Here is a 25,693-nt window from a genome sequence, read left to right as displayed (position 1 = left end):
AATAAATATGTAAAAATTTTAATAAAAATGTATGTTTTACAGAGGACTGTGATATATCATATGCCTGGATAATTTGAAGACCATTGAATTAAAGTGAGACAGAAGAAGGCATACTGAACTTGGAGTCAGGCCTACTAATATTTAAATCCTGTTTCTGCAACTTATAATCCATATGGCTTTAGACTTAATGGTATTTCCAAACTCAGGTTCCTAAGCTATAAAATAATAGCAACCTCACCAGGGTGAGTAGGAGACATAGAGACCTTCACATATTACCTGGCATAAGGAAAACTCTAAAGTGTTTAGTTTTCTTCCTACTTCTCTGTCTGAAGGATAATGAGAATGGATCCCTGCTGTAAAGCCTAGTTTATATCGGGAAACAATGGCACAAGTCACACAAGGAGGGCAACTGCAACTCTCCTAAAGCTGGGGAAACATTTTTTTAAATTAAAAGTTCAAATAAACAGAGGAATAACTGGAGAATTTGAAATAATCCTAAAAGATGGGGTAAAATTTCAACTGGGTAGAAAATGATGAAACAAGAGATGCTGATGAGGAATGGTATTCAAAGTGAGAAAACAATTCATTCATTTATTCATACATCCATTTATTTAGGAAATATTTGGGTGCCTACCATGAAGTAGGCATAGTTTTAGTTAATGGAATTGCAGAGGTGAAGTTAACAGACAAAGTCCTCATTGTCATATATTCAGTGAGGCTTGTAGTAAGATTCAACAGTAAGAGTGAAATTAATTCATTTACACAACAGGTGAACTCCTGAATCTTTTTGGCTGGAGAAGACAAGATGGGAACTTTACAAAACCCAGAAGTATGAAGAAGTGACACAAATTAGTGTCATAAGCATCCAGCTGCTAGTTACTGCTAAGCTTCTACAGAAAATTCCCTAAAACAGTTCAACTCTACTCATTAAATCATATGTATTTAAGCACAAGCTTGCTGCCATAGATTTGGAAGAACTGTACAAATTATAATATGTCATTTTCAGAAGATTCATACTTTTACTTTTGTGGAGGAATAGTATAGGAAATTTTAATTGTTCATAAATTTCAGTCCAAAATAGATTTTTCAAAATAGTGAATGTTGACGTAGACATCAACTCAATATGAGATTGTAAACAATGCCTTCTACCCATTTCTTCCATACCAATCCAACTTACAAAAATAGCTAAAGCCTTATGATGGAGTCTTTTATAAATTTTGTTCTGTAGTTTGGACTGTCTTTTAAGTTAGCCAATAGTTATAAACATCTGTCTTTTTAGGTATAAATATTTTAAAAATAGCTTCTCAAAATTCACAACACTTACTGAGGGCCCACCCTATATTAGGTACTGTGCTGAAGGCATTTTATACCTAACGGTCACCCAAAATATTATCTAAATATCCAAAGTCATTTTTCCAACTTATAACGGTAATACTACTGAAACAAAATATCAGATAAGTAAAAGATGATGAAGGAAAGATTAGTATTCTCATTTTTCCCGTGAGGGAGCTGAAGCTCAGAAAGAGATGTAAGATGACATGACTCAAAAGTAGGGGAAGAAAGATTCAAGCCTGAATTTTCAAATCCAGTTCTCTTTTCCAAATCATATTTCATTGCACTTAATAGAACTATTTCCAACACTCTACGTCTTCCTTTGCCAATATGGTTTTTGTTAGAAAATAGGGTTAATTTTTTAAAAATACAGTAATATTTATCCTATCTTTGATCAGATTCTCTAGAAGCAAATCCTGAGACAGATTCTAGTGCTCTTAATTTATTGGGGGAGTGCTTTCCAGGAAATAATAGAGAGGGAAGAAGGATAGAGCAGGGGAAGGAGCTAAGCGAGGATATGGTTTCAGATACAGGCTAGCTTCATCCTGATTTCACCAGTTATTCTAGATTGTAAATTATACCAGAGTTGGTCCCACCCTGAGGCAAGGAAGCTAGGCTTTTGTATCCCAGTATTAGACTGTTACTGGCTATGGGCTACCCCTGGGGCAGGATATAAGCTTGGGGTGAGGTGGTTTCATTCAGCCAAAGGCAATTCTCTAGAGCAGGGACTACCTTTTGGTAGTCAACATTCACAACAGCTGTGGGAGGGAGAAAAGGCTATGCACTAACCTAGTAAAAGGATCTGAGCAGGGGACCAACAAAGTCCCTCACAATTATTTTATCCTTAAAGCATATCTGAATGTTGGCACCAGGTTGGTGAATATCAACACTATGCTACATTCTTTTAAACAAAGTATGTGGCACTACCCTAGGATGAAGATGATAGATAGATAGATAGATAGATAGATAGATAGATAGATAGATAGAAGCAAAGTATGTTCTAGAATTCACACTCAGAATTCAGAATATAAGCAGTATTTGAAAAGGGGACCCTGAGTAATAAATTTTATAAAAAGCTAATTGCCAGAGTATAATTTTCAAGGTAGATCTGGAGGCAGGTCATACTCCCTCCTTCCCTATCTTTGCACCCTTGCCAACTTCTCCGTGAAGAGCTCTTTTGAAACTGACAGGGAAGCTTGGAACCATTATCAAAAACATATCCAAATCACTCTTGAGTACCATAGTGAAAAACACATCCCAGTTCTGTAATCAAGGACACTCATCATTTGCTGCTAATTTTAATACTAAGTACCTCTAATGATTAATGAATTCAACAATGCTAAGTTAAAAACATGGAAATGCTTCATCCTGCTGCACAGGAGATAGTCTAAAGATTAGTATCCCCAACATACAAATGACTGTCACCACCTATAGAGATACCCCATTTGTGCTAGGTTTTCAATTATTGTGAAACTACTATCATCACTCTTCTGTGAGTTTGTGAGTCAGCATTGATTACAAACTGCCTAGGACCACATTTCCTTACAAAATTTGCATTTTCTCACACTTGAAAAAAGTTAGTATCAATGACATTTTTGGTTAATATCAGTGAGACAGCTACCATTTTCTTTCTACCCATTGTCCCTTCTTGAAGAGTCTGCCTTCCCCACAACATTGGCTAACCTCTGTGAGCTATGTTTTTCTGCCTGTCTCCCTGTATCTGGCTGTAGGATCCTAGCTGAACCACGTGATAGGTGAGGCTGAGGCAGCCATTTTCCCTCTCTTGAGAATCGGAGTCAAGAGAAACAGCATTGGGCCCTCGAACTGTGAGCTTAGAATCAGGTTTGAGACAGATACTGTCTTCCTTGAATACAAAAAACAAAACAAAACAAAAACAGAAAACAAAAAACGAAACAAAACAAAAAAAGAAAAATTGTGTAAGACCTTCACAGTAAGAGTCAGAGAGATTGGGCAGAGACAAAAAGAGTAGCAAAGAACAGATATAAAAAGGGCCTGGAATAATGATGCTAAAAAAAACTCTTCACTAGTTTTCCAGCTCCCAGATCTTCTCTCCCTCTCCCTATCCCTCATGAAACCTAACTTAACTCCTTGCCTTTTGATAACTCCAATTCTTTCCAATATATCCTTTCTTTTCCTAAGCTATTTTGAGCTGATTATTGCTTCTTGCAATCCCCAACATATTGAAGGGTCAGAATAGATTTATTCTATTTTTTTAATTTAAGCTCAGACAAAGCAAGGTGGAGAATGCAGCAACTATTTGAGGAATATCTGTTGTCTATGTGTGTCAGAGAGGGAGTTCCTTCCCAAAGATTTATTCTCTACCTCTTTCTTAACAAGTTTTGTTGGAGGTCTCAATATGCCAACTGAAAATTACATTTTCCTGCTTCTTTTGCAAACAGGGGCAGCCAGGTGACACAATTGTAGCCAAGGTATGTTCTACACTGGTCCCAGAGTCCCCAGTGGGATTAAGAGCCAGTTGCCAACATTTTAGATCAAGTACTCACTATTGCTTTACTTCCATTCCCTGTTTCATTTCTCTACTCCCTTACCAGTGTTTCCTGGGACTACCTCCCAAATAAGGTACTTGAATCCTTATCTCAGAGTCTGCTTTTGGGGAATCCAAACTAAAACAGGAGTTAACTTCCACCAAATCACTCTTGACCAATAAGGAATGGAAGTGGAAAGCTTACTGTGTACCCTTTTGTCCCTAAGGCAGAGAATTCTGACATGCATTGCTCAAGGCTGCTCAGGAGGCCATGTGAGTTTCAGCACACAGGGAACAACTACTCCATCATAGGCTCTTGTATTGGTTATGTCTCATTCCCTATTACATTACTCTGGTTCTTCATTCCTATTTCCTGGGATCATTTCCTAACAAATTACCCTCATCGGTGCTTTTAACTTAGGTTTTGCTCTCAGGGAAATTCAAAGTAAGGTGATGTATATAACTAGATCAATTGGCAATCTCAAAAATTTCATTTGAAGGAGAGATGAAGATGAAACCACCTTTGCAAGAATTATAACAGTGAGATAAATCTAACCTAACTGACCCCATCTTGCTTCTAACCTCCAAGTTGCCCTTGCTCATTCCTGAGTGTAGGCCGAACCAACAATTGGAGGAATTTAGTTTATAGTTCAACTTTAAAACAAAGAACAAACTCCTTCCTAAAACTGATGATAGTCCACAGGATTAGAATTATGGGAGGGGCCTGAATTCTGCTAAAATGTAGGTGTCATTAAATGATAACCAGCCATAGTTCCCTAGCCTGCTTTCCTATAATTCCTTGCTGCTTGGGAGTCATACAGCCAGAGGTCGCAAGGTCTGTAACCTTCCTTACATTACCAAATTGCTCCTATAGATAACATAACCTAAGATTGGTCTTTTGAGATGTTTTTCAGACTTTCACATTCTGGCAACCAACTGACTCCACCTGGACTCATGACTCATGACTCAACCAGTCCTGTGGCCCCCAGCCAGACACAGATTCAGCACATGAGGACCATTCACCCCATGACTGCATCTCCAGCCAATCAGCAGTACCCATTCCCTAGCCCCCTGCCCACCAAATTATTCATAAAAACCCTAGCCTTTGAGTGCTTGAGGAGGTGCTACTTAAAGATAACCGTTAAAATATTACCAGACTATCTTGCTAATTATAGAATAAATAAATGTCTCAATGCACTTTTCTGATAGCTAAACCATGATGAAACTGTTTAATTTCTTTGTATCACATAACATTGCACAATCTTTGTGACTTTTAGTCTGCTTCCCAAATAAAAGTATATCATTATTAAAACATAACTATTTTTATGGGATATACTGCTAACAAATTAGCACCAATTTTGACAAATGTCATTTTGCTTCCTATCAGAGACAAACAAAAAAGGTCATTCGTTTTATATTTTTATTTTGATGTTTAAAATGATCTATAAATGCATAAAATTCATAAACATATGGAAATGCATAGAATGCATGTAAAACATAAAGAACTGGTAAAGTCTGGAAAATACAGGGTCTTATAAATTTCTAGAAGTTGCCTTGAAAAACTCACTGCCACCAATGTTGTGTGATGTGTTGAACGATAAATGTAAAAATGAATGTTTTAAATAACAGAGCCACTTCACAGTGAACATTTTCTAGCGCATAATAGCTAGTCCCTAATCTAAATTATTTGCTTAAGTTTAGCACATTCCCCTTGAAAACCAGATGGATGGGGCAATTCTCTACACTTTTGCTGTCCAATATGGTAACCACTAGGTATTTAATTTTATTATTAAAAATAAATTAAATTAAAAACTCTTGTTCCCTAGCTTGCTTGTTCCCTAGCTTGCTTAGTCACACCAGCCTTATTTTAAGTAAAGTATAGCCATATGTAGTGAGTGACTATGGTTTTGAACAGTGAGGATATAGAATATTTCTATGATTGCACAATGTTCTATTAGACAGCCCTCTTTATATATAAATATTTAGAGTCATTCCTCACTAGGATTCATTTATTTATTGATTATTTAAATTATAAACAACTAAACTGTACTTTTAAAGAGTAGAATTAATTATTTGAGATTCCACTGGTTGACTGAGAAACTCAGTTCTTCTCAGTACATTACATGGTACCTGAAGCTGTATTACTAACTCAACTTTTATTGCTAATATGGGCCACTGCCCCCATTTCCATTAAGGTTTGGGCCCAAGATGTACTCCCAATGTTTTTATGCTTCCTAGATGTTTATCTGAAGTCAGGCAAAGGAGCCGTTTGGAGTCACTAATTCCATCATCTCAAAAACCAAGCTAAGGTTAATTTCCAAACACCAAATTTCTCATTCATCCACCAAACTAGGCTCCTGAGAACCTCTTGTGTAAGAACGGGGCCAGGTCCTTGAAGATGCAAACACAGTCCCTGGGGAAGGCAAGATGCTGTGGTGCGGAAGGAACAAGCTGGAGACTGTGGGCCACGTCCAGAATTCAGCCACATTTTGTTTATTCTGGAAAGGATGGACCTCACAATGTTTGAGAAATAGAAAACATTCCTAACATTAAAACTTCATACTATTAGCACTAAAATCCTTGTTTCTTTTTTCTTAAGAAAAGTGGAAATATCTGGAAGCACTGCGCTTGTATTACTGCTGACCAACAGTTGGCCAGGGTGGAAGCAGCTACTCCTATAGGCAAAAACCCCTATGCTGTATGCCACACCTCTTATCACTTGTGTTGCCTCATATGATGGCCCCATGCAGGTTTCCTCCTGCATTACCTGCCTGGCTCCCAACAGGCCTGGTTTGCATTCTGGCCCCAACATTTACTGGCCAGATGGCCTTGTGCATGCTACCCAGGTTCTTCAAAGGCAGGCTAACCAACCTGGGAGAGGAAACTGAATCTCTCCCAAAACAAATAAAAAAAACAAAAGATATACAAGCTCAAGGTGCTTTGCAGTTTCATAAGTAGATGGGGGCAGGGTTAAGGAAGGCAGGGAAATTACTGATGGAGAAAAACTGTGGGAAACATCTAATCTAATGGCTCTAAGTATTTCCCATCATTTGCCTAGGCAACTGTGGTTTCAATTTATACAAATAAGATCAATTCAGATCAAATCAAGATCATCCTTTCATTTGTTGTTTTATCAAGTATATTTATAAGAAAAGAAGTTTTAAAAGTACTTGCTTTGAACTTCAGAGAAATTTCTTTCTGCCTGCTCATGACAGAATTCACCACCTGATTGAGACAGGTGATAAGCAGTTTCTGTGAAACCACCACCTTGGTTGATTTTGCCCTGCCAAGTACTGGCTCTTGACACAGGAATTGAATCTCTGGGAGTGGTTCGGAATTTTTCTTCCTGTGTTAAACTGCTAGGTTAACCACGGAGGGTCTTTTTTTGAAGCTCAGCAGACCCAGGATTAAATCTCAGCTCTGCTATTATAAACCATACACACCTAACCATTACTTGTTTTTCTAAGCCTCAGATTTCTTGCCTGAAAAGAGGGAAAATAATGATGCATACACTTTAATAGAGTTGTTAGAACTAAATGGCATAACATGTAGAAAATACTTAGCACAGGGCCTGGAGCTCATTAAATATACAATGAATGTTAACAACTGCTTTATCATTCACAGGGAGGCCAACATAGCCCAAAATAGCAATATGTGAGGCAGAGGCTAAGTGAATCCATAATGCTATCTCAGTTAATTGCAAGTGTGGTCAGGAATATGATCTGAGAAAGAGAGGAAACACCCTTGACATCAGGCAGCTTCTGGATTTATTTTATTTTATTAATAGTATAAAAGTCAGATATGCCTCAGATTCCGCAGATGGTGCAATAACACTCTATCTATTCTGCCTTTCTATCAAAAGAATTATTAAAATTTCAAGTGCCTCAAATCCATTTCCAAAGTAGGCATGGTATAAATTTGCATATATGTGTCTCAGCCACATATATACATGAAGTGCAATTTCAGAAAAGTACTGAATATGCACTAACATTTATGAGTATTATTTAAAGTAAAATAATAATGTTTCTTAGGATACATTAATAAATAATATAAATAAGACACACAAATGGCAAACTTATGTTATAGCATTGTTTAGCTTATAAAAGATTTATAACAACAGTAATTACCTTTGACGTTCTAAAAATTATATCTATTTTTATATAATGAATTCAGAGAAAGAAAGCCTCAGTATTTGCCTCTCTGCCCAAGTCAGAGAACAACAATCTAAATAATTTCCAAGTGGTGGAGTAGTACAATGACCTAGAAAGAGATTAAGGTAACAGCTTATGTAAAAGTCCACGTGAACAGCATCATGAGTTTGGCAGACTTGGCTATTGCTTTATGAATCCGTTCTGTTCATTAAAATATTTCCAAACGAAAATAAGAATATAAATAATTTTACCCAAAAATGTACAATCTCGTTGCAAAATTAGAGTACAAAGTCAATCAAGATTTCATTTCCACTGTCAAACTGTAAAAACATTTAACTGGTAATACCCAACTGATAACACCTCATTGGAGAGTAATTTGGTAGTTTTTCTAAATACCTTAAAAATGTATAATCTTCTGAGCCAGCAATTCTACATCTAAGTTAATAACAATAGAGGCATAGTAATTATTTATCTTTAAAGAGGAATTCCTTGCAGGTTTTGAAAATAATATACATTTGAAAACTACCTAAGTTAGGAATTAGTTAAATAATCTCCAAGAGAGGCGTACAGCATCATCACATATAGACATTAAAATTATGGGAAAAAATATTTTATCTAATGGCATAGAAAAACAATTCACAATATGTTAAGGAGAATAAAGCAGGTGACAAAACAGTGCCTCTTCTAGGAACCCATTTGTTAGGGGCTAAATTGGGTACTCCGAAGATTCATATGTTGAAGTCCTCACTTGTGGCCTTACTGTGAAAGAGGGACATTGCAGATATGATTAGTTAAGATGAGGTAATATTAGAGTGGAGTGGGCCCCTAATTCAATATGACTGGTGTCATAGAAAAAGGGAAACTTTAGGCACACACACACACACACACACACACAGTATAACCATGTGAAGAGGAAAGCAGACATCAGGACAATATTTCTATAAGCCAAGGAACACCAAATATTGCCAGCAAACTTCCAGAAGCTACAGAGAGGCATGAAACAAATTCTCCCTCAGGACCCTCAAAAGGAACCAATCTTGCTGGCACTTTAATCTCAGACTTCTAGTCTCCAGAACTGTGAGATAATACATTTCTGTTGTTTAAGCTACTAAGATTGTAAGTCTCTAGCAAATTAATACATTATGTGGTTTGCCCTAGCAAACTAATACATCATTTTTGTAGACAAAACATTCATGAATGTAAAAGATATCTGAAAGTATATTTCAAAGTATTAAGGTTATCTCTCAGTGGAAGAACACTGGGTAATTTTAATTTACTAATTTTTGCTTATTTTGTGATTGTTAATAAACATTTCACTTATGCACAAAACGGCTCTACATAGCATGTCCAAAAAAACCCTCCACCCCAAAGACAAATATTCTTATTATATTTGGCAGCAAAGCAGACATGGGAAAGGCAAGAAGTCAGATAGATATGATTTGAAACCCTGCCTTGGTCACTTACCACCTGTGTGACTTGAGGCAAGTGACCTTATAAGGTCATTACAAGATCTGAATGAAAGTATGTAATGTAGGTAGCACAAACATGGTACAGCCTGGCATGTAGCAAGAACTCATTAATGTATAGCCATTGTAGTGAATTTCTACTATTGTGGGGCTTTTTTTTTTCTCTAAAATAGACAATTATGTTATCCCCTTCAGAAAACAGCTTCACAAATTCGTGATCCCCTTGCCAAAGCCTACAGACAGCCTGAGGCTACAGTGTGTCTGGGATGCTGATCTAGAACTTGACACTCTGGTCTAATCATTCTTTCCTTGCCAACCACACCTGCCTAATTTTACTGTCCCACTCAAATTCATTCCAGTTACGTAGAACTGCTCTTTATGACCTTTAGTACAAAGAACATATGTGTGCATGTGCATGTGTGTGTGCATGTGCACATTTAAGAGATAACAACTGGAGAAGCAGAAGACTCTTGTGAATTTTCCAATGCTTTCTTTGCAAACTTTTGCAGTAAAAGAATATTTGGAGGAAAAGAAGGAAAATACCTCGTTTTAAATGTTTCCTATGTGCCGCTAATCTTTGCAAATGTTATTTAATGAACACAATAATTATGCCTGCTAGTTATCATTATTTCTACTCTTATAAATATGAAAGGCCCAAAGAGGTTAAGTAGTGTGTCCAAGGTCACATAGCTTGTAACTAATGGAGCTGACAGTCAAATCCAAGTATTTTTTCTATTACTAAATGAGAATATAGTGAATAAAATCAGGTATTTTTTAAAGCTAGCACTACAGGATGACTATAATAAATGACAATTTATTGTGTATTTTCAAATAGCTAGAACAGATTTTGAATGTTCCCAACACAAACAAGTGACAAATGTTTGAGGTGATGGATATGCTAATTACCATGATCTGAGCATTACACGCTATAGACATGTATTGAAATATCACATTGTATCCCCAAAATATGCACAATTATTACATGTCAATTAAAAAATTTTTTAAAGCACTAGCAAGTTAAAATCATGCACTGCATAATAATGTTTTGGTCAATGACCAACCACATATATGATGATGGTCCCATAAGATTATAATACTAAATTTTTACCATGTCCTTCCTCTGTTTAGATACACAAATACCATTGTGTTACAGCTGCTTACAGTATTCAGTACAGTCACATGCTGTACAGGTTTTTAGCCTAGGAACAATAGGCTGTACATGTAGCCTAGGTGTGTAGTAGGCTATCCCATTTAGGTTTGTGTAAGTACACTCTATGATGTATGCACGATGATTAAATCACCTAACAATACATTTTTCTCCAAACCTATTCCTGTCATTAAGCAACATGTATTTATATATGCACATGAGAGAGAGAGAGAGAGAAACTACAATATTTATACTTCAAATTTACGTACTGTTGCTGGTAAACACAGCCTTTTCCCCCAGAATAGCTGGAGTTTAATGCCACTATCAATTTCACACACATTCTTTTTTTTTCACCAATGAAGCACTTGTCTTTAAAAATAAATTTCAAATTCATCTCCTCACTGAATGGTGGTCACATAATAATCATGCTTTGCTTTCAACTGCTTCATAAATAGAATCCATGAATCTGACAACAAAAGTTCTTACCTAAACTCTAGTTGATGATTATGACACAGAAAACATACCTCTCCCCTATCCTCACAAACCTCCAGCTGTAGATGGACATTAAAGGTAGCCCATGACAGATATTTCTCATATGGGAAAGATTTCCCAGATATCTGAGCTTTAATTTTCTGGGTTTGAGGACAGTCAACCTTTACTGAGCCCTCTCTGATAAAGTGGAGGGGAACTTTCATACACATAAACTCATTTTATTTCACAACTCTGTGTTACAGTTGTTTATTCCCATTTTATAGTTCAAGAAATTGAGAGGCAGAAAGATAAAGACATTTACCCAAGGTTTCTCAGCCATTAATTCATTTTTATCATTAAAAAACACCTTTGATGTAGGTAAAATCCCTGAGAAACTTGAGGTTCAATGATGTTGATCTGCCCATGAACATACCCAAAGTCTGTGGTTGAGACTTAGCTTGCATGGCTTCAAATCCAGTACATTCTAAATCACAATAATAATCTCTATTCATCCAGCTACCCCCTTTTCCCACTGAAATACCTCTCAGGATCTCCATGCTTCACTCAGATCATGGGTTTGTGCTCAGTAATTTTCTAATATCTCCATGCCAATCTAACTCTTCTATCTTCTCAAGTCTCAACCGGAAAGATCCTGAAAAGTGTGCCAACTGTCCATCAGGTGTAAGGTGAAGCCAGTGCATAAAAGGCCAGCCAGAAAATCTCAGAGTAGACCAGATGGATGTGTGAGAACTTCCTGTTAAAGCACACAAATGCTTCCAAATAACAGATCCAAAGAATGACGACTCACACACACACAATGGACAAAGTTTATTTACTTCTCCATCATCCATGATGGAAGCTGCCTGACTTAGGAATTTGGGTGTTCATAATCTTACTAAATATCCATATCCTTCCTGAATTCTACAGATATTTTTGTTTGTATCTGCATGTTTCAACAACATATTTCTGAATTTGAATTTTTTATACAACGGATCAGTGAATAAAGATTTTGTTAAAAAAAAAGATACACAAGTTCAGTAAAATTTTCTCAAGGAGTGGGAGTGTTTTCGAGAAATAAAAAGGTCACTGAGAAGGTATGAACATCCTTAGTCATGAGGGCATTTAAGCTTTGCTTTGTCTATTAGTAGCATGAGGTAGCATAAAGGGAACTGAATTAGGAGTTAGAAGACATGACTTTAAGAAGAAATTATGTATATTGTCCCTGCTGTTTTCATTGGGAAATCATTTAGCTCCAAGACCTAGGAGTAATGAGTGATTACTGTTAATGGAAGACAATGCAGAAAAATGGTTAAGAGCATGGAATCTGGCATCCAATTGCCTGGGTTCAAATCCTGGCTCTCTTAACATGCTAGCTATAGCTGTATGACTTTGGGCAAGTAGTGGGATCTCTTGAGGCCTTAATTTTTTCATATGTGAAAAGGAGTTGTTGTTTTTTTTTTGAGACGGAGTCTTGCTGTGTCATCCAGGCTGGAGTGCCATGGTGTGATCTCTGCTCACTGCAAGCTCCGCCTCCTGGGTTCACACCATTCTCCTGCCTCAGCCTCCCGAGTAGCTGGGACTACAGGCACCCGCCACCACGCCCAGCTAATTTTTTGTATTTTTAGTAGAGAGGGGGTTTCACCATGTTAGCCAGGATGGTCTTGATCTCCTGACCTTGTGATCCACCTGCCTCAGCCTCCCAAAGTGCTGGGATTACAGGCGTGAGCCACCGTGCCCGGCTGAAAAGGAGTTTTTTATTAGTCTTTTGAAAGTAACATGAAATTATATGAAAAACATGTGCATAGCACTTAATAAAGCACTTGTCTCTACATACTATTTTAAACATTATTGTGTTTACTTTATGATCGTCTTATGCTATAGTTTGGATGTCTGTCTCCTCCAAATCTCAAGTTGAAATTTGATCCCTAATTTTGGAGGTGGGGCCCAATAGGAGGTGTTTGAGTCATGGGGGCAGATCCCTCTAGAATAGATTAATGCCCTCCCTAGGGGAGGGGTGTATGAATGAATTCTCTCTCTGTTAGTTCCTGTGAGAGCTGGCTATTAAAAAGAAACTGGCACCTTCTCCTCACCTTTTGCTTCCTTTCTCACCATGTGATCTCTGCACACACCAGCTCCTCTCTGCCTTCTGCCATGAGTGGAAGCAGCCTGAGGCCTTCACCAGAAGTGGATAGTGACATCAGGTTTCTTGTACAGCCTGCAGAGCCATGAACCAAATAAACCCATTTTCTTTGTAAATTACTCAGCCTCATGTATTCCTCTACAGCAACACAAAGCAGACTAAGACATCTCACAATCAACATTCTTCCAATGGAGAAATAATGGGAACAAAAAACAATGTAACAATGCTATATTGAAACCCTTTATGTTTATTCCAGTGCTAGAAAGTTTAGGAATGCTTGATTGTGTTCGTAGATACATCATCAACTTCAACAACCTCTTCCTCAGTTACAGTTAGAGAATCTTGGTATAGACCAGACACTGCTGGAGGTTTTACTAATATTATCTTACTTAACCATCACAACACCAAAAGACATGACTCTTATGGTCCTCATTTGATAGTTATGGACCCTGAGAATGAGCATAATTATGCAATCTGCTCTGTGTTCCATGGCTGAAAAGAAGAGCAAAATTTTTGGCATAAAATGGACCCCAAAATTGATGCTTCTTCAAGTTCCACACTGCCTTCTACATTTTTCCAGTGGTATTTGCTCATCGACAAATTCCTCTTTTTCCCCTCCTCAAAGAAACAGCACCTATCACACAAGGCAATCCAATGACTCTTCCATGAGTAATTAGTTTTCTACTACATTAGTAAACACATACACACAAGAAATGAATATAATAATTAATGTAGTCTTCTAACATAAAGGGCCAGAGCTGAATTTACCAACAAATATGTGAATAAAAATGAAGTACATGTGGGTTTGGGGGAATACATTTTTATTCACAAATTGTCTTATCATTAGGCAAAACCTAATCATTTCTCTTAAAAAGAGGTTTTCAACAAATGGACAAGATCACACAAGCTAGTGGAGGCCCATGTGCTGAAGAGCCTAAGGTGTACCTCTTTGGATAATATTATCAGTGTGAATCCACTCAGCTATCCCGTAATCAGAGAGCATTCCAAGAATACTGATGCCAAAATCTCAAAGGTGTAACATCTTGAGAAAATTACCAGTGCTATTTCAAAAAAAGAAGTACTGGTTTAAAAATCATTTACTTTTAAACCAGACATGTACACTTCTCACTGGGTCTGTCCTCTTAATGACTTAAAGGATCGTCATGATCGCTGCTCCAGCTGAAAGAAGAGACAAAAGGGGAATGTTTTGAATATCATGACCCTTTTTATTTAGGCCACAAGTGACAGGATAGCAGTGGGCATTTGATCTATGGCAACCAATTTGTAGACTGGCTATTGACTTATGATATTGCCTGGGGTTGATAGTTGTGTCCAAACTAAAATAATTGTTTTGTTAGTTGAAGCAATCATATTCTTTCTGTTAGGACATTAGATAAGAATAATGACAAGAATAAATGGGAAACAGAAAGGGAACACAGAGAGAGGGCAGGCAGGACAGTGACAAAGACATAATAATAGTGGCACTCTTGCTAAGGCATTCTTGCTGCTCATTGACGTGAACCCAAGATATGAGACCTGAGCCTGTTTCAGTCCTTGAACTTTTATTTCTGTAAAAGTTCTCCACCATTATCATGCAGTGGGTATCCCTATAATAGCCCTGTTTCCTTGACAGTGGTGCCTGTGTGACTTACTCTCCTCCATAACCAAGCTAAACAATTGTTTCCAGGGAAAGCTTCACAATTCCACTTCACAATGAAGACCATTAAGGGGAATTTACATCTCATCCAATGTGTTACCAATAATTCATTTACATATTCTTTATTCCCTTTCTTCCCTCCTCCTTCTCTCATTTTCTTAACCAATACTTTCTAAGCACCTACTGCCTGGGTGTTTTGGTGGAGTTTGCCGATGTCCCTGAAGTTGGCCTTACTGTGCGTTAAGCACTGTTAGAAACATAAAATGCGCTGATGAGCAGGACAAACAAGATCCCTGCTCTCACACTGCATTTACTCTGGTTGAGTAGCCAGAATGAAAAGTCATTAAAAAGTGTGGTCTGGGAGCCGTCAGAAGGCTGACCTTATCTAGTAAGACCTCCCTAGACAATGATATCTACATTGACACTGAAGGGAGAAGAAGAATTCATCAACTAAAAAAGGTTGAGCAAAAGGGAGAGGGAGCATTCTGGGCAGTGGAAGTGGCATGTACAAAAGTTCATGAGAACAGCAAGAAACCGTGACCAGGCCCCTAAAACATCAAGAAATGTGAAACGTGTACAGAGCAAGAAATTGTCTCTTGGTATGAGAGTTAAAAGGGTGAGGATGGACCACATTCCCCTCTCCTAAGGAACTTTCCCCAGTAAAGTTTGGATAATTCATTACATTCAACTGGCAGCATCATCCTTTCTTGTAGGCTTCAAAGAGACCAAAGAGACTGGCATGGAAGGCAGAGGGTGGTAAGTGGTTGGAAGGACTTAGTCCCTTAGGGAACAGAGATCAAGTTCTTACACTTCACACCTCACCCTGTGCTCTGTCCAGTAACTATATTACGCTGCCTAGAGTCATTTAGGTTGGAAAAAGTATTTCTTTATCGTCACCGTCATCATGGTCACAATTATCATTTACTTTAGAAGGATAGTTAACAGTTTGCTAAACACTTTTTCATGCTTGATCTCACTTAAAATTTTCAACACTATAGGCAGGAGATATTGCCCCCAGTTTTCAGGTTAGGAAACTGAGGTCTTTAAAGGAGCCTAAGCTAATACATTGAACAGGAATAATAACAAATACAACAAAAGTCAAATACATCCCCACAGAAGATGAAGACTCAAAGGAAGACCATGGTTCTGTGCACATACTCCTTAGAGATTTTCTACTTTTCTTCTACTAGCACATGACTGTTTTTCTTCTGTCCCCATACCTCAGTCAGTGAGAGATGTGGGTCCTCTGGGGAACAAAGAACTAAGGATGGTGTTTGTACTTCAGCATAACTCCAGGGTTTTCCCCAGTTTCTATGGGGGAACACCCAAGGGCCTGGAGCACCTGGGCATTACAATGTGGTTAGTAAGTGCCTGTATCTGACCCTATAAGGACCCTCAGCTACATCCTGGAGAATTCAGTTGGGGCCACTGTGTCTCTTTCAAATGTATGAAATTGTCTATGGATTGTTATTTGAGAAAGACCAGGAAAAGTGTCTCTCCATACCTCAACAACAAACCCCTGAAGGGCAAGTGCTTGCAATTCTTCCATTAAACGTTCTCGTTTAGGTTCAATACTGGCCAAGCTGGAATTTTCTTTGAAATGTGAATATTCCAAGGAGCAAGCACCTGAAGAGTCACTCATGCTATGGTAAAAATAGACTTGCCAGTATGAGGGCCCTCCACAGTGGAATACAGAGATAGAGGGGCTAAAAAGAGGTATGAGCAAGTCTGAATACAAATTTCTACCTCAGAGTGTTGCCAAGACTTTAACTTGCAAAAAGTTACCTGTAATTTCCTAAATTATCCTTTGATGAATTTCTACTTTCTCCCTTTTCATCACCATCATAACCGCTGGCATCGTTATCATCATCACCTTCATAATCATTTATTGAGCATTTATCACAGTGTAGGTACTAAGCAAGGCACCTTACTCGGATAAATCATTAAATCATGATAGCATCACTTTGAAGTAGGAACTATTATTAGCCCTATCTTATAGATGAGAAAAATGAAGCCTAGTGAATTTAACTTGCCCAAGGTAACAAAGCTAGTAAAAAATAAAATCTGAATTCAAATCCCTAAGAAGCATTCCTGACCCTTTTCTCTTTTTTTCTGTACTTGTGAGGCCAAATACCAGTTGTCTTAATACACTCAGGAAAGCATTAAGTGATGAATCCATCTGGACACTGAGGAGCTGCTTGTTTGTTGTGCACTTATTGATTCATACTCCAATTGCACATGATTGTTGTCACCAATTGAGAGGCTAGAAGGTTGTAATTAAACCCACATTAATATAGCTTTAAATTACATCAAACTGTCAATGGTAGATTGCTGCTCACGATTTAAATAAATTTTCTGTAAGAATTCCCTGTCTTGTTTATACACAGGAAGAAAATGAGTTCTCTGACTTATGCACACTTTTTTTAACAAAAGAGGAAAAGATAAAAAATGAGATTAAATTATTGCCTTTATAATCGAAGTCTTTTTCTACATATTTAAAATGAAAAGTACTGGTTTTTAATTGGAATCAACTCTACCTTGGTTAATTAATAACTAACAGAAAATAAAAGCCAAATATAAAAGACAGTTGATGTCTGTTGAATTCATCTCTAAATACAAATGTTCCTTGGTATTTTCAGAAAAGACCTCAAATATGTAAGTTGATGACTGAGATAAACACTGTAAAATAGGATAACATCTGCTTTTTAAAGCTTCTTTGAGGATCAGGGATAAGATATGGCAAGTGCTTGCCACATTGGAGAAAGCAGGAGTGTAGCATTTAAGAGAATGAAGTTGGGAGTGAGGCTGCTCAAATCTGGGCTTTGCCATTTCCCACAATTTTGTCCCTGATGAGTTGGTTAACATCTTTGAGCCTCCTGGAGAAACGGGAATGTTAAAGTTACACAGATTCAACAAAATGATGTAAGAAAAACACAGTAATATAGTCCCCCATATGATGCCTGCATGACAAAGGTAGCTGTTATTACTTCTCTCATTAGGAGTTTAAAATGGTGGCTATTATAAAATTGTATTTATTGTATGTTATGATGACACATTTCACTTTGTTGTTATCAATAGCATAAATTATAAATGTTATTAAGAAAGCAGTATGATATTTGCTTGAAAAACATGGCTTAGAATTTAAATTCAGGAATGAAGATTATATAAATGCTAGTGTCTCCATTTAAATCAAGTAGACCTCACATACCAGACATGCTGCATCTTTGGATTCACTGGCCGCCTTGGTTAGGCAGGGAGGTAGACTGGAAAGGGAGAACGGTGATGTGAAACCCAGGGTTATAGCAGAAGGTATTGCAAAATTAGGGATGAATGTCAAAAATAAGGATTAGAAGAATTAGGCAAATTGAGTCAGCAGTTTATTCCATAGGCACAGAATCTAGGGCTGCAGCATTGTGTTGGAGAACTATGCAAGCCACACAAATATTGTTTTGGAGAGTTTAAGTTCTTTTGATGACCTTAAGTCTGCACCACTGTGGTTCTGAACAATATGGATGTGTGGAGTCCTCCACTTATCATTTTACATAAAAATCTACAGGTACAAATTCAGTGCATTGTATATAGTAAAGAAAGAATTACTAACATCATTTTTTAGAAGAAAAGGGAAAAAAGGAGACCAAAGGTCAACTGGCAAAATACTAAAGTAGCAAAATAAGAATTACCTGTGGGTCGGGCGTGGTGGCTCACGCCTGTAATCCCAGCACTTTGGGAGGCCGAGGCCGGCAGATCACGAGGTCAGGAGATCGAGACCATCCTGGCTAACATGGTGAAACCCTGTCTCTACTAAAAATACAAAAAATTAGCCAGGCGTGGTGGCGAGCTCCTGTAGTCCCAGCTACTCGGGAGGCTGAGGCAGGAGAACCTGGAAGGTGGAGCTTGCAGTGAGCTGAGATGGTGCCATTGCATTCCAGCCTGGGCGGCCTAGCGAGACTCCGTCTCAAAAAAAAAAAAAAAAAAAAAAAAAAAAAGGAGAATTATCTGTGGAAGGACTATACCAACTTAGTTTTCCAGAGTAGTCTGAAAATGGGGTAAGTTTAATATGTATATTTTGCTATTTCCAAATGATGGTTTAAGAGATTTGCTGGACATATTTTATCACTGCCCTCCATCCTGGGCGACAGAGTGAGACTCCGTCTCAAAAAAAAAAAAAAAAAGAATTGTCTGTGGAAGACAGGACTATACCAACTTAGTTTTCCAGAGTGGTCTGAAAATGGGGTAAGTTTAATATATATATTTTGCCATTTCCAGATGATGGTTTAAGAGATTTGCTGGACCTATTTTATCATCAGGGAATAAATGAAAAAGACCACCAGAGTCAGTGCTATGTCCCGACTTTTCCGTTTTGACCTAAAAGATAGTGAAAAGTACCCTGACCTCATTTAAGTAGAGATTAAGGATGTGGGAGTTTTGCCTGCAAGTCTTCGAAATTGGCTAAAGCTTTCCCCTCAAGGCTTGACTTTTATATGTTATTAAGACTTTAAATCTACTGTATCCGTGAACCCTTCCTAAGGAAAGAACACGTAAATAAAGTGGATTTTTTCCCCAGGCTATAAAATCCAAAAGTAGAAGATGACATTAAAGGTAATACCAGTTCATGTGGGTAATCCATAGAAAAAAATGTAAAATATGAGCTATTTTAAAGAATTTCTTGTGTGTGTGCACAACTGTAGACAGGTGATAGGCCCACAATTCTTCTTGCATACCACAGTTTACCATCAGCCTCTCCTGTTCTCTACCTACTGCATCTCAAATTACACCCTTCTGAAAAAATCAATTTTAACAGTTCAGTGCTTTATATCTACACTTCCCTCTGTGTTCATACAAATTGCACACACGCACACTCACTCACATGCAAAACTATATTTTTATTTGTGCAAATACAGGACTCTATATTATTTTGAAATATGATTCAATAAATTATCTACATGTTTATTAAAAGAATACTGGTTTTTCCATTTAGCAATTTTATCAAATACAAAGAATGAAACTTATGTTTTCTCACTTAACAATTTTATCAAATACAATGATATATTTACCTGCAGGTCAATGCATATTAATTGAATTCATTCTTTTTTTTTTTTCTGAGACAATGTCTCACTTTGTCGTCCAGGATGAAGTGCAGTGAAGTGACCACAGCTCACTGTATCCTTGATCTCGTGGGCTCAAGCGATCCTCCCACCTCAGTTTCAGAAGTAGCTGGGGCTATAGGCATGCACCACAATGCCTAATTTTTTAAATTTCTTTTCCTTTTTTACAATCTCACATTATTTTTATTTGATCATAATGCGGACAATAAAAATGTATTCCTATTCTTTTTGATACTAACAGTTTTACTAAATTTGTTTTCAGTTTCTCTCAGATAACACATAGCATATCTTGTTGCTATGGAACCTCATATTCATTTAGATCCAGTATGTTCATTAGAATAATATAGCCTTCTGATTTTAAAAGCAACTGATTGCTTATAGAAAAATGATATGCATCGACATTTAGTCAGAAAAAGAAACATGAGAACATGTCTTTTATGTTTGATATCACTTAACTTACAAGATGATGTGAAAATAGTTTGGTTGTAATTTTAACAAAACTAAAACTCACTTCAACTAATGAAAAAAATCAAACACTGAAGAATCAAATATCTACTGACTTAGCTGGTATTCCTGTCAAAAGACGTGTCTTCTGCTGCACTGAATATTAGAAATTCACTATATGTTAAGCCGTATTTTAATTAATATGTTCCAGAATTGCACAGCTTCCCTATGTTGACTAGGCTGGTCTTGAACTCCTGGGATCAAGCAATCCTCCCATCTCAGCCTCCCAAAGTGCTGAGATTATAGGCATGAGCCACCATCCCTGGCTAATTCATTCTTTTTGATGGCAATATAATATTTCATAACATGATGAATCATACTTTAATTATTTTCTTATAATGGACTTACTAGTTATTTCCAGTTCTTTTCACTACAGATGATGTTGCAATAAATATTCTTGAGAATATTGCTATTATCTGAATGTTTATGCCTCCCCCCAAGTTCACATGTTGAAATATAGTTCCCAAAGTGATGGTCTTAGGGGGTGGGGCCTTTGGGAGGTGATTAGCTCATAAATGTGGAGCCCTTGTGAATGGGATTAGTGTTCTTATAAGGGACGGACGAGATCAGAGTTCTTCCCTTCTGCTATGAGAAGACACAGCAAGAAGGCTCCATCTGTGAACCAGAAAGTAGGCCCTCACTAAACAATGAATCTGATGGCACCTTGGTCTTAGACTTTCCAGTATTCAGAACTATGAGAAATAAACTTCTGTTGTGTATAAGCTATCCAGTTTATGGTGTTTTGTTATAGCAACCCCCAAAACTAAGATACATATATCTTTACATGCATGTTTATTTCTACAGCATGGGGAAATTGCAGCTTAAAGACACTGTCAAGTTTAAAGCTGCTCTCCATTGCTTTGTAAAACTTTCACAGAAACAGGATAAACTGGGATATTTTAAGTGCTCTGTCATTACCGGTTTACAATTTTTGCTGATTACTTGCTGTTTAACCAAGTGCTATGAAAGGAACCAGTGAGGGAAACAGAGACAAACAGAAGAAATGTTCTACCATCTATAAGAAATCACATTTCCTGTCATTGTCGATATCTCCTACAGAAAAAGATACCTCAGAGTGCCTCCTCAAGCCATTGTGTGCACACAAAATGTATGTTCTTTCCCTCTGTTCACTACTAGCTTTTTCAGCAACTAGTACTCTCTCCTCATGTCTCTAGCTCAGCTCTTTTAAAATGTAGATCAACCAACTAACTTATCTAACTTTTAAAATTTGCTTTGTCCATTATTCATGTTCTCTTCCACAAATGAGAGTCTAATTACTGAGGTACAAGCAAAAAGCCCTTCCTCCTTCGAGCCTTAGAATCCTGGAAGAGAGAGGGGAAGGACTGCAAATAATTTAAATGTAGTAACTTAGTAACCTTTATTCTATTTCACTCTTTCTCTCACACACACATCGCCTGTGCACACACACACACACACACACCCCTCCCCCAAGGTGGGGGGGGGGGAGCTATAAAACAGTATTTTGCAGTGTGATAAATTCTTATGAGTGAATGAATAAAAATCTAGTGGAAGTTCAAAGAACAAGGTGAATCATCCAGTTTGGGATAGAGGAAAGAGGAAGGAATAAATACGAGAAAAGTCTTCATTGAGGAGGTAACATTTAGTTGAGGTAAAAAACAAACATTTTTTTTTTTTTTTAGGCTTGGAAGGTGAGGACATTCCATACAGTGTGAATAGAAATAGCAAGGGCACTGAGGTAAAAGGGGCTTTTGAGTTTTGGAGGGATCTGGTATAGCTTAGAGTGGTGGTTCTCCAATTATAACGTGGATAAGAGTTATGCAGGGAGCTCATTTAAAATGCAGATTCATGGGCACCCATCTTACCAATATTTTGATTTGGTGGCCAGAAACCTGTAATTTGAACAAGTTCATCCAGATAACAAACACCTTTTTATATAGCAGTAGAGGCTGTGTGAGGAACAATGGCACAAAATCATGTTGCCACAGTATTGGTGTGTACATGAACTAATATTTCAGATAGGTGAGCGTGTGAGACAATAAGAGATTATGTCAGAAAATGATGTCAGGTCTTTGCACTTGGTTTTGAGAGATAATAGCTTGACAATGGAACTATTATTTTCTTCCCTAAAAGCCACTACTTCACAGGAAATATTTACTGAATGGCTGAATGAATGAATGAGGGCAGAATTCTGAGAAAGCAAACTGAAAGTTTCCAGAACTGTGAGGATTGCTTGCTTGTTTAACTTGACTGTAAGGAAAACAGTTTCAGAATAGCGAGCTCTGAACCACTAATTCAAGCCTTCCAAAAGCTGTCCTGGTGTATGCAAAATTGATATACGCATACATTTTCATTCAAGTCTACAAACAAGGTAAATGTAATTATCTTGTAGATCATCCGTGTAAACAATCATCACAGTTATGTAGCCACTGCCAGATATAAGCCCTTGGAGCTAAGATCTGGGAACAGAGAACAGGCTCTTACATAATTTCCCAGCTAGTCAGTGTTAGGGACTCTGATTAATGCTACATGACAGGCTTTGAACTTTCTATTCAGATAGGTTTGCTTGCCTTTTGGAGCTCCTAGCAAGACGAAATGTGTGACCTGCAGATTTCATTCTGAATAACCATCATCCAGCCAACAACACTGACATCGCTCTGTGGCCCTGTGGGTAACCGTTTCTGTGCCTCACTCCTCTGCCCATAGACAAATTGCAATAAGAGCGTCAGGGTGGTTTCACAGAAGTGGAATACAACTTCCTAAAGCCCAGTCGCTGAAGAAAGCCATGGCAAACAGGCTGGTGGGCTCTTCTGGGTATAATCAGAAAAGCCCTAGAGGAGTGGCCAGAGAAAAGAAACTATAGTAGGGAAGGAAGGAGTTCTGCTCTCTATCCGCCGCCGTCTATAACAGTCTGTAATAGCTTCGCAGCATCTTTCCCTCCCTGAAGCTCCCGCGGAGCAGTTGAACACGCGCGTCCAGCATCCCAGTTCCGCAGAGGAGCTGTCTCAGTTCTGACCAACTTTCTGAGCTTGGCCAAGTCTTCCCGGCTCCTCCGCTCAACTATGGGTCCCTCCACCCATCCCCTCATCCCCGCGAAGGTCCAGGTGAGGGGCCAGAACCCAGCGGCAGCTCCTCTATGCGCCCCCCTTCCCCTGTCTCCCAAAGGGAAGGTTTCTTTCCACAGCCCCTGCGCGTCTGCAAGCGGTAAGGTGAGACCACACTTGTCTAAGCGCCTGCAAAAATGCGTCCACACTCCCGCCTCCAAGCAGGGTGCCTCGATTTTGTCCTCACCACCTTGGAACGGCATCTTAGGAGGGGGCAGGATTGAAATCCCCGGCTTGAGGGTTGAATCTCCGGCTTGGAGCAGAACCGAGCACGGAGCACCCCATCCGACCTCTCCTCACCTGATAGCTGGCTGCCTGACGCCCCTCCCAGCACACACACTGCTACTCACCAATTCCAGGGCTCGCAGGAAGGCAAGGGGCTCCTTCAGCACCCGGAAGGTGCCCGCAGAGGCCAGCTTTGGGGGAATGAGGCGAGAGAGAGAAAGCAAAGCGTGAGGAAGGGGCTGGGGGCGCCTCTCCCAAGCCGCGGCATCCCCCGCCCCCTGCTCCCAGCCAGCCGCCCTGCCCAGTTCTGTCTCACCTGACTCACAGGGTCCATAGCTCGCCCTCGCTCGCTCTTCTCATCCACCAGTTCTTTTTAAAAATGAAGTTCGTTTGGCACCACCGTCCTCAGGGCCAGAAGCCCCTTCGGGAGCAGCCAGAGGAGCGACACGCTGGAGCAGCCCGGCGAGGGCAGGGGGCCTCGGGGAGCCCACTCGCTAACGCTGGGCTCTGCGCTCCGGGAACCCAGCGCGTCGGGGAGGCGAGGCGAGTCAGCGAGGGGTGGGCAGGGAAGAGCTGGGGCAGGGTAGAGACAACAGGGGAGGGGGAAACCCATGGAGCCAGGGGAAGGCTGTCATTGGCCAGCCGCGCTCCAGAGGGGAGGGCGAGGAGGTGGGCGAGGCAGGGCCCACATACATTGGTGCAGGCTCAGCCGTGCGCCCGGTGCCCTCTGGCTCCGGGGAAACTTTGGGTCTGTTGGTTTGGGAAAGCGGGCTTGGCACCATCAGCAAGACGGCTGTCCACCTGAAGAAGGTGGGTTTCCAGGTAGGAGGAAGACACCCACACTTTACATGAGACATCTGTGTGAGTTCTGATGACTTCCAAACAGCAAAATAATAATAATGATAAATACATAAAAATAAAAAATAACTATTTGTTGGCTCTTTCATTCATTCCTTCAAACCTTTATGGAGCATCCTTCCTGTGGGCAGGCAGTGCTTAAGTGCTGGGGTACATCAAAAAAACAGGATAAGCAGTGTCACTTCCCCCAGGGGAAGCAAAAGGGGAAAAAAAACTTGCAATGTGGTCTGGACAGTGGTGCAGAGCAGAGCACAGGGGCCATGCACACAGGGCAGGGGATCCATCTTGGCCTGTGGATACCAGAGAGAGGAGGACCAGGACAGAGGAAACTGCCTACAGAGAAGAGGTGGAAACAAATTAATGTTGAATGTGGGACCATGCGCCAGTGGAAAACAGATTTAGCAAGGATGAAATGGCCAAGGTAAAACATCTCACGAAAGGCTAAACAGGGAATGAAATTTAGGTACCTTTCAAACTCATTTTATTTCTACTGAGATCTTTTGCCTGATATCTGACCCCCAAATGAACTCCCTTGTCAAACTCATAAATATAACACTGGGTCCCTCCTCCAAAGTTAGACTCTTTTCTTGAAACTTAGTGAAAGGTGGTTCACGTTGTTTACTCTTAGTGGGCTAATCTTGCTGAATATAATAAAAACAACAACAACCAAACAAGTGAGTTCTTTCTATGAGCTGAAAACTGTGCTAAGGGCTTTACAAACATTACTTCATTCAATATTCACAAACCCCCATAAGTTAATAATACTATTATTCCCATTTTAGAGATGAGGAAATTGAGGCCCATGGAAGGATAGTGGCCTGCCCAAGGTTGCCCAGCTAGCAGGTAGTGAAGTCAGAATTGATTTTTTTTAAATCAGAAAAACAAAAGAAGAAGAAGGGGAAAAAGGAAGAGGAGGAGGAAGAAGAAGAAGAGGAGGAGAGAGAGAAGAGCTCTTAGCTACTACATCAAGTAGTGATATGTCCTCTTCCTTCTCACTCCCTTTGGACTGGATTCCATTTATGAGTGGTCTCCCAGCAACACAGATAGT

At 39.0% G+C, this 25,693-nt stretch overlaps 1 protein-coding gene across 1 annotated transcript in view; it reads right to left on the bottom strand.

Moving 5' to 3' along the window:
• The window catches only part of SYNPR (synaptoporin), a 338,589-nt gene extending 314,083 nt beyond the window's left edge, over positions 1-24,506 (bottom strand). Inside the window, exons 1-2 of the mRNA XM_004035840.4 lie at positions 24,104-24,506; positions 23,913-23,978 (exon numbers count right to left, since the gene is read on the bottom strand). Of these exons, the coding sequence (XP_004035888.3) occupies positions 23,913-23,978; positions 24,104-24,121 (84 nt within the window). The 5' untranslated portion in view covers positions 24,122-24,506. The remainder of the gene's footprint in view (positions 1-23,912; positions 23,979-24,103) is intronic.
• Positions 24,507-25,693: the final 1,187 nt, after the last annotated feature.

This window comes from Gorilla gorilla, chromosome 2 (assembly GCF_029281585.2).
Source record: "Gorilla gorilla gorilla isolate KB3781 chromosome 2, NHGRI_mGorGor1-v2.1_pri, whole genome shotgun sequence".
In the NCBI taxonomy this organism is placed as follows: Eukaryota; Metazoa; Chordata; class Mammalia; order Primates; family Hominidae; genus Gorilla; species Gorilla gorilla.
This window is presented reverse-complemented; position numbering and strand designations above follow the sequence as displayed.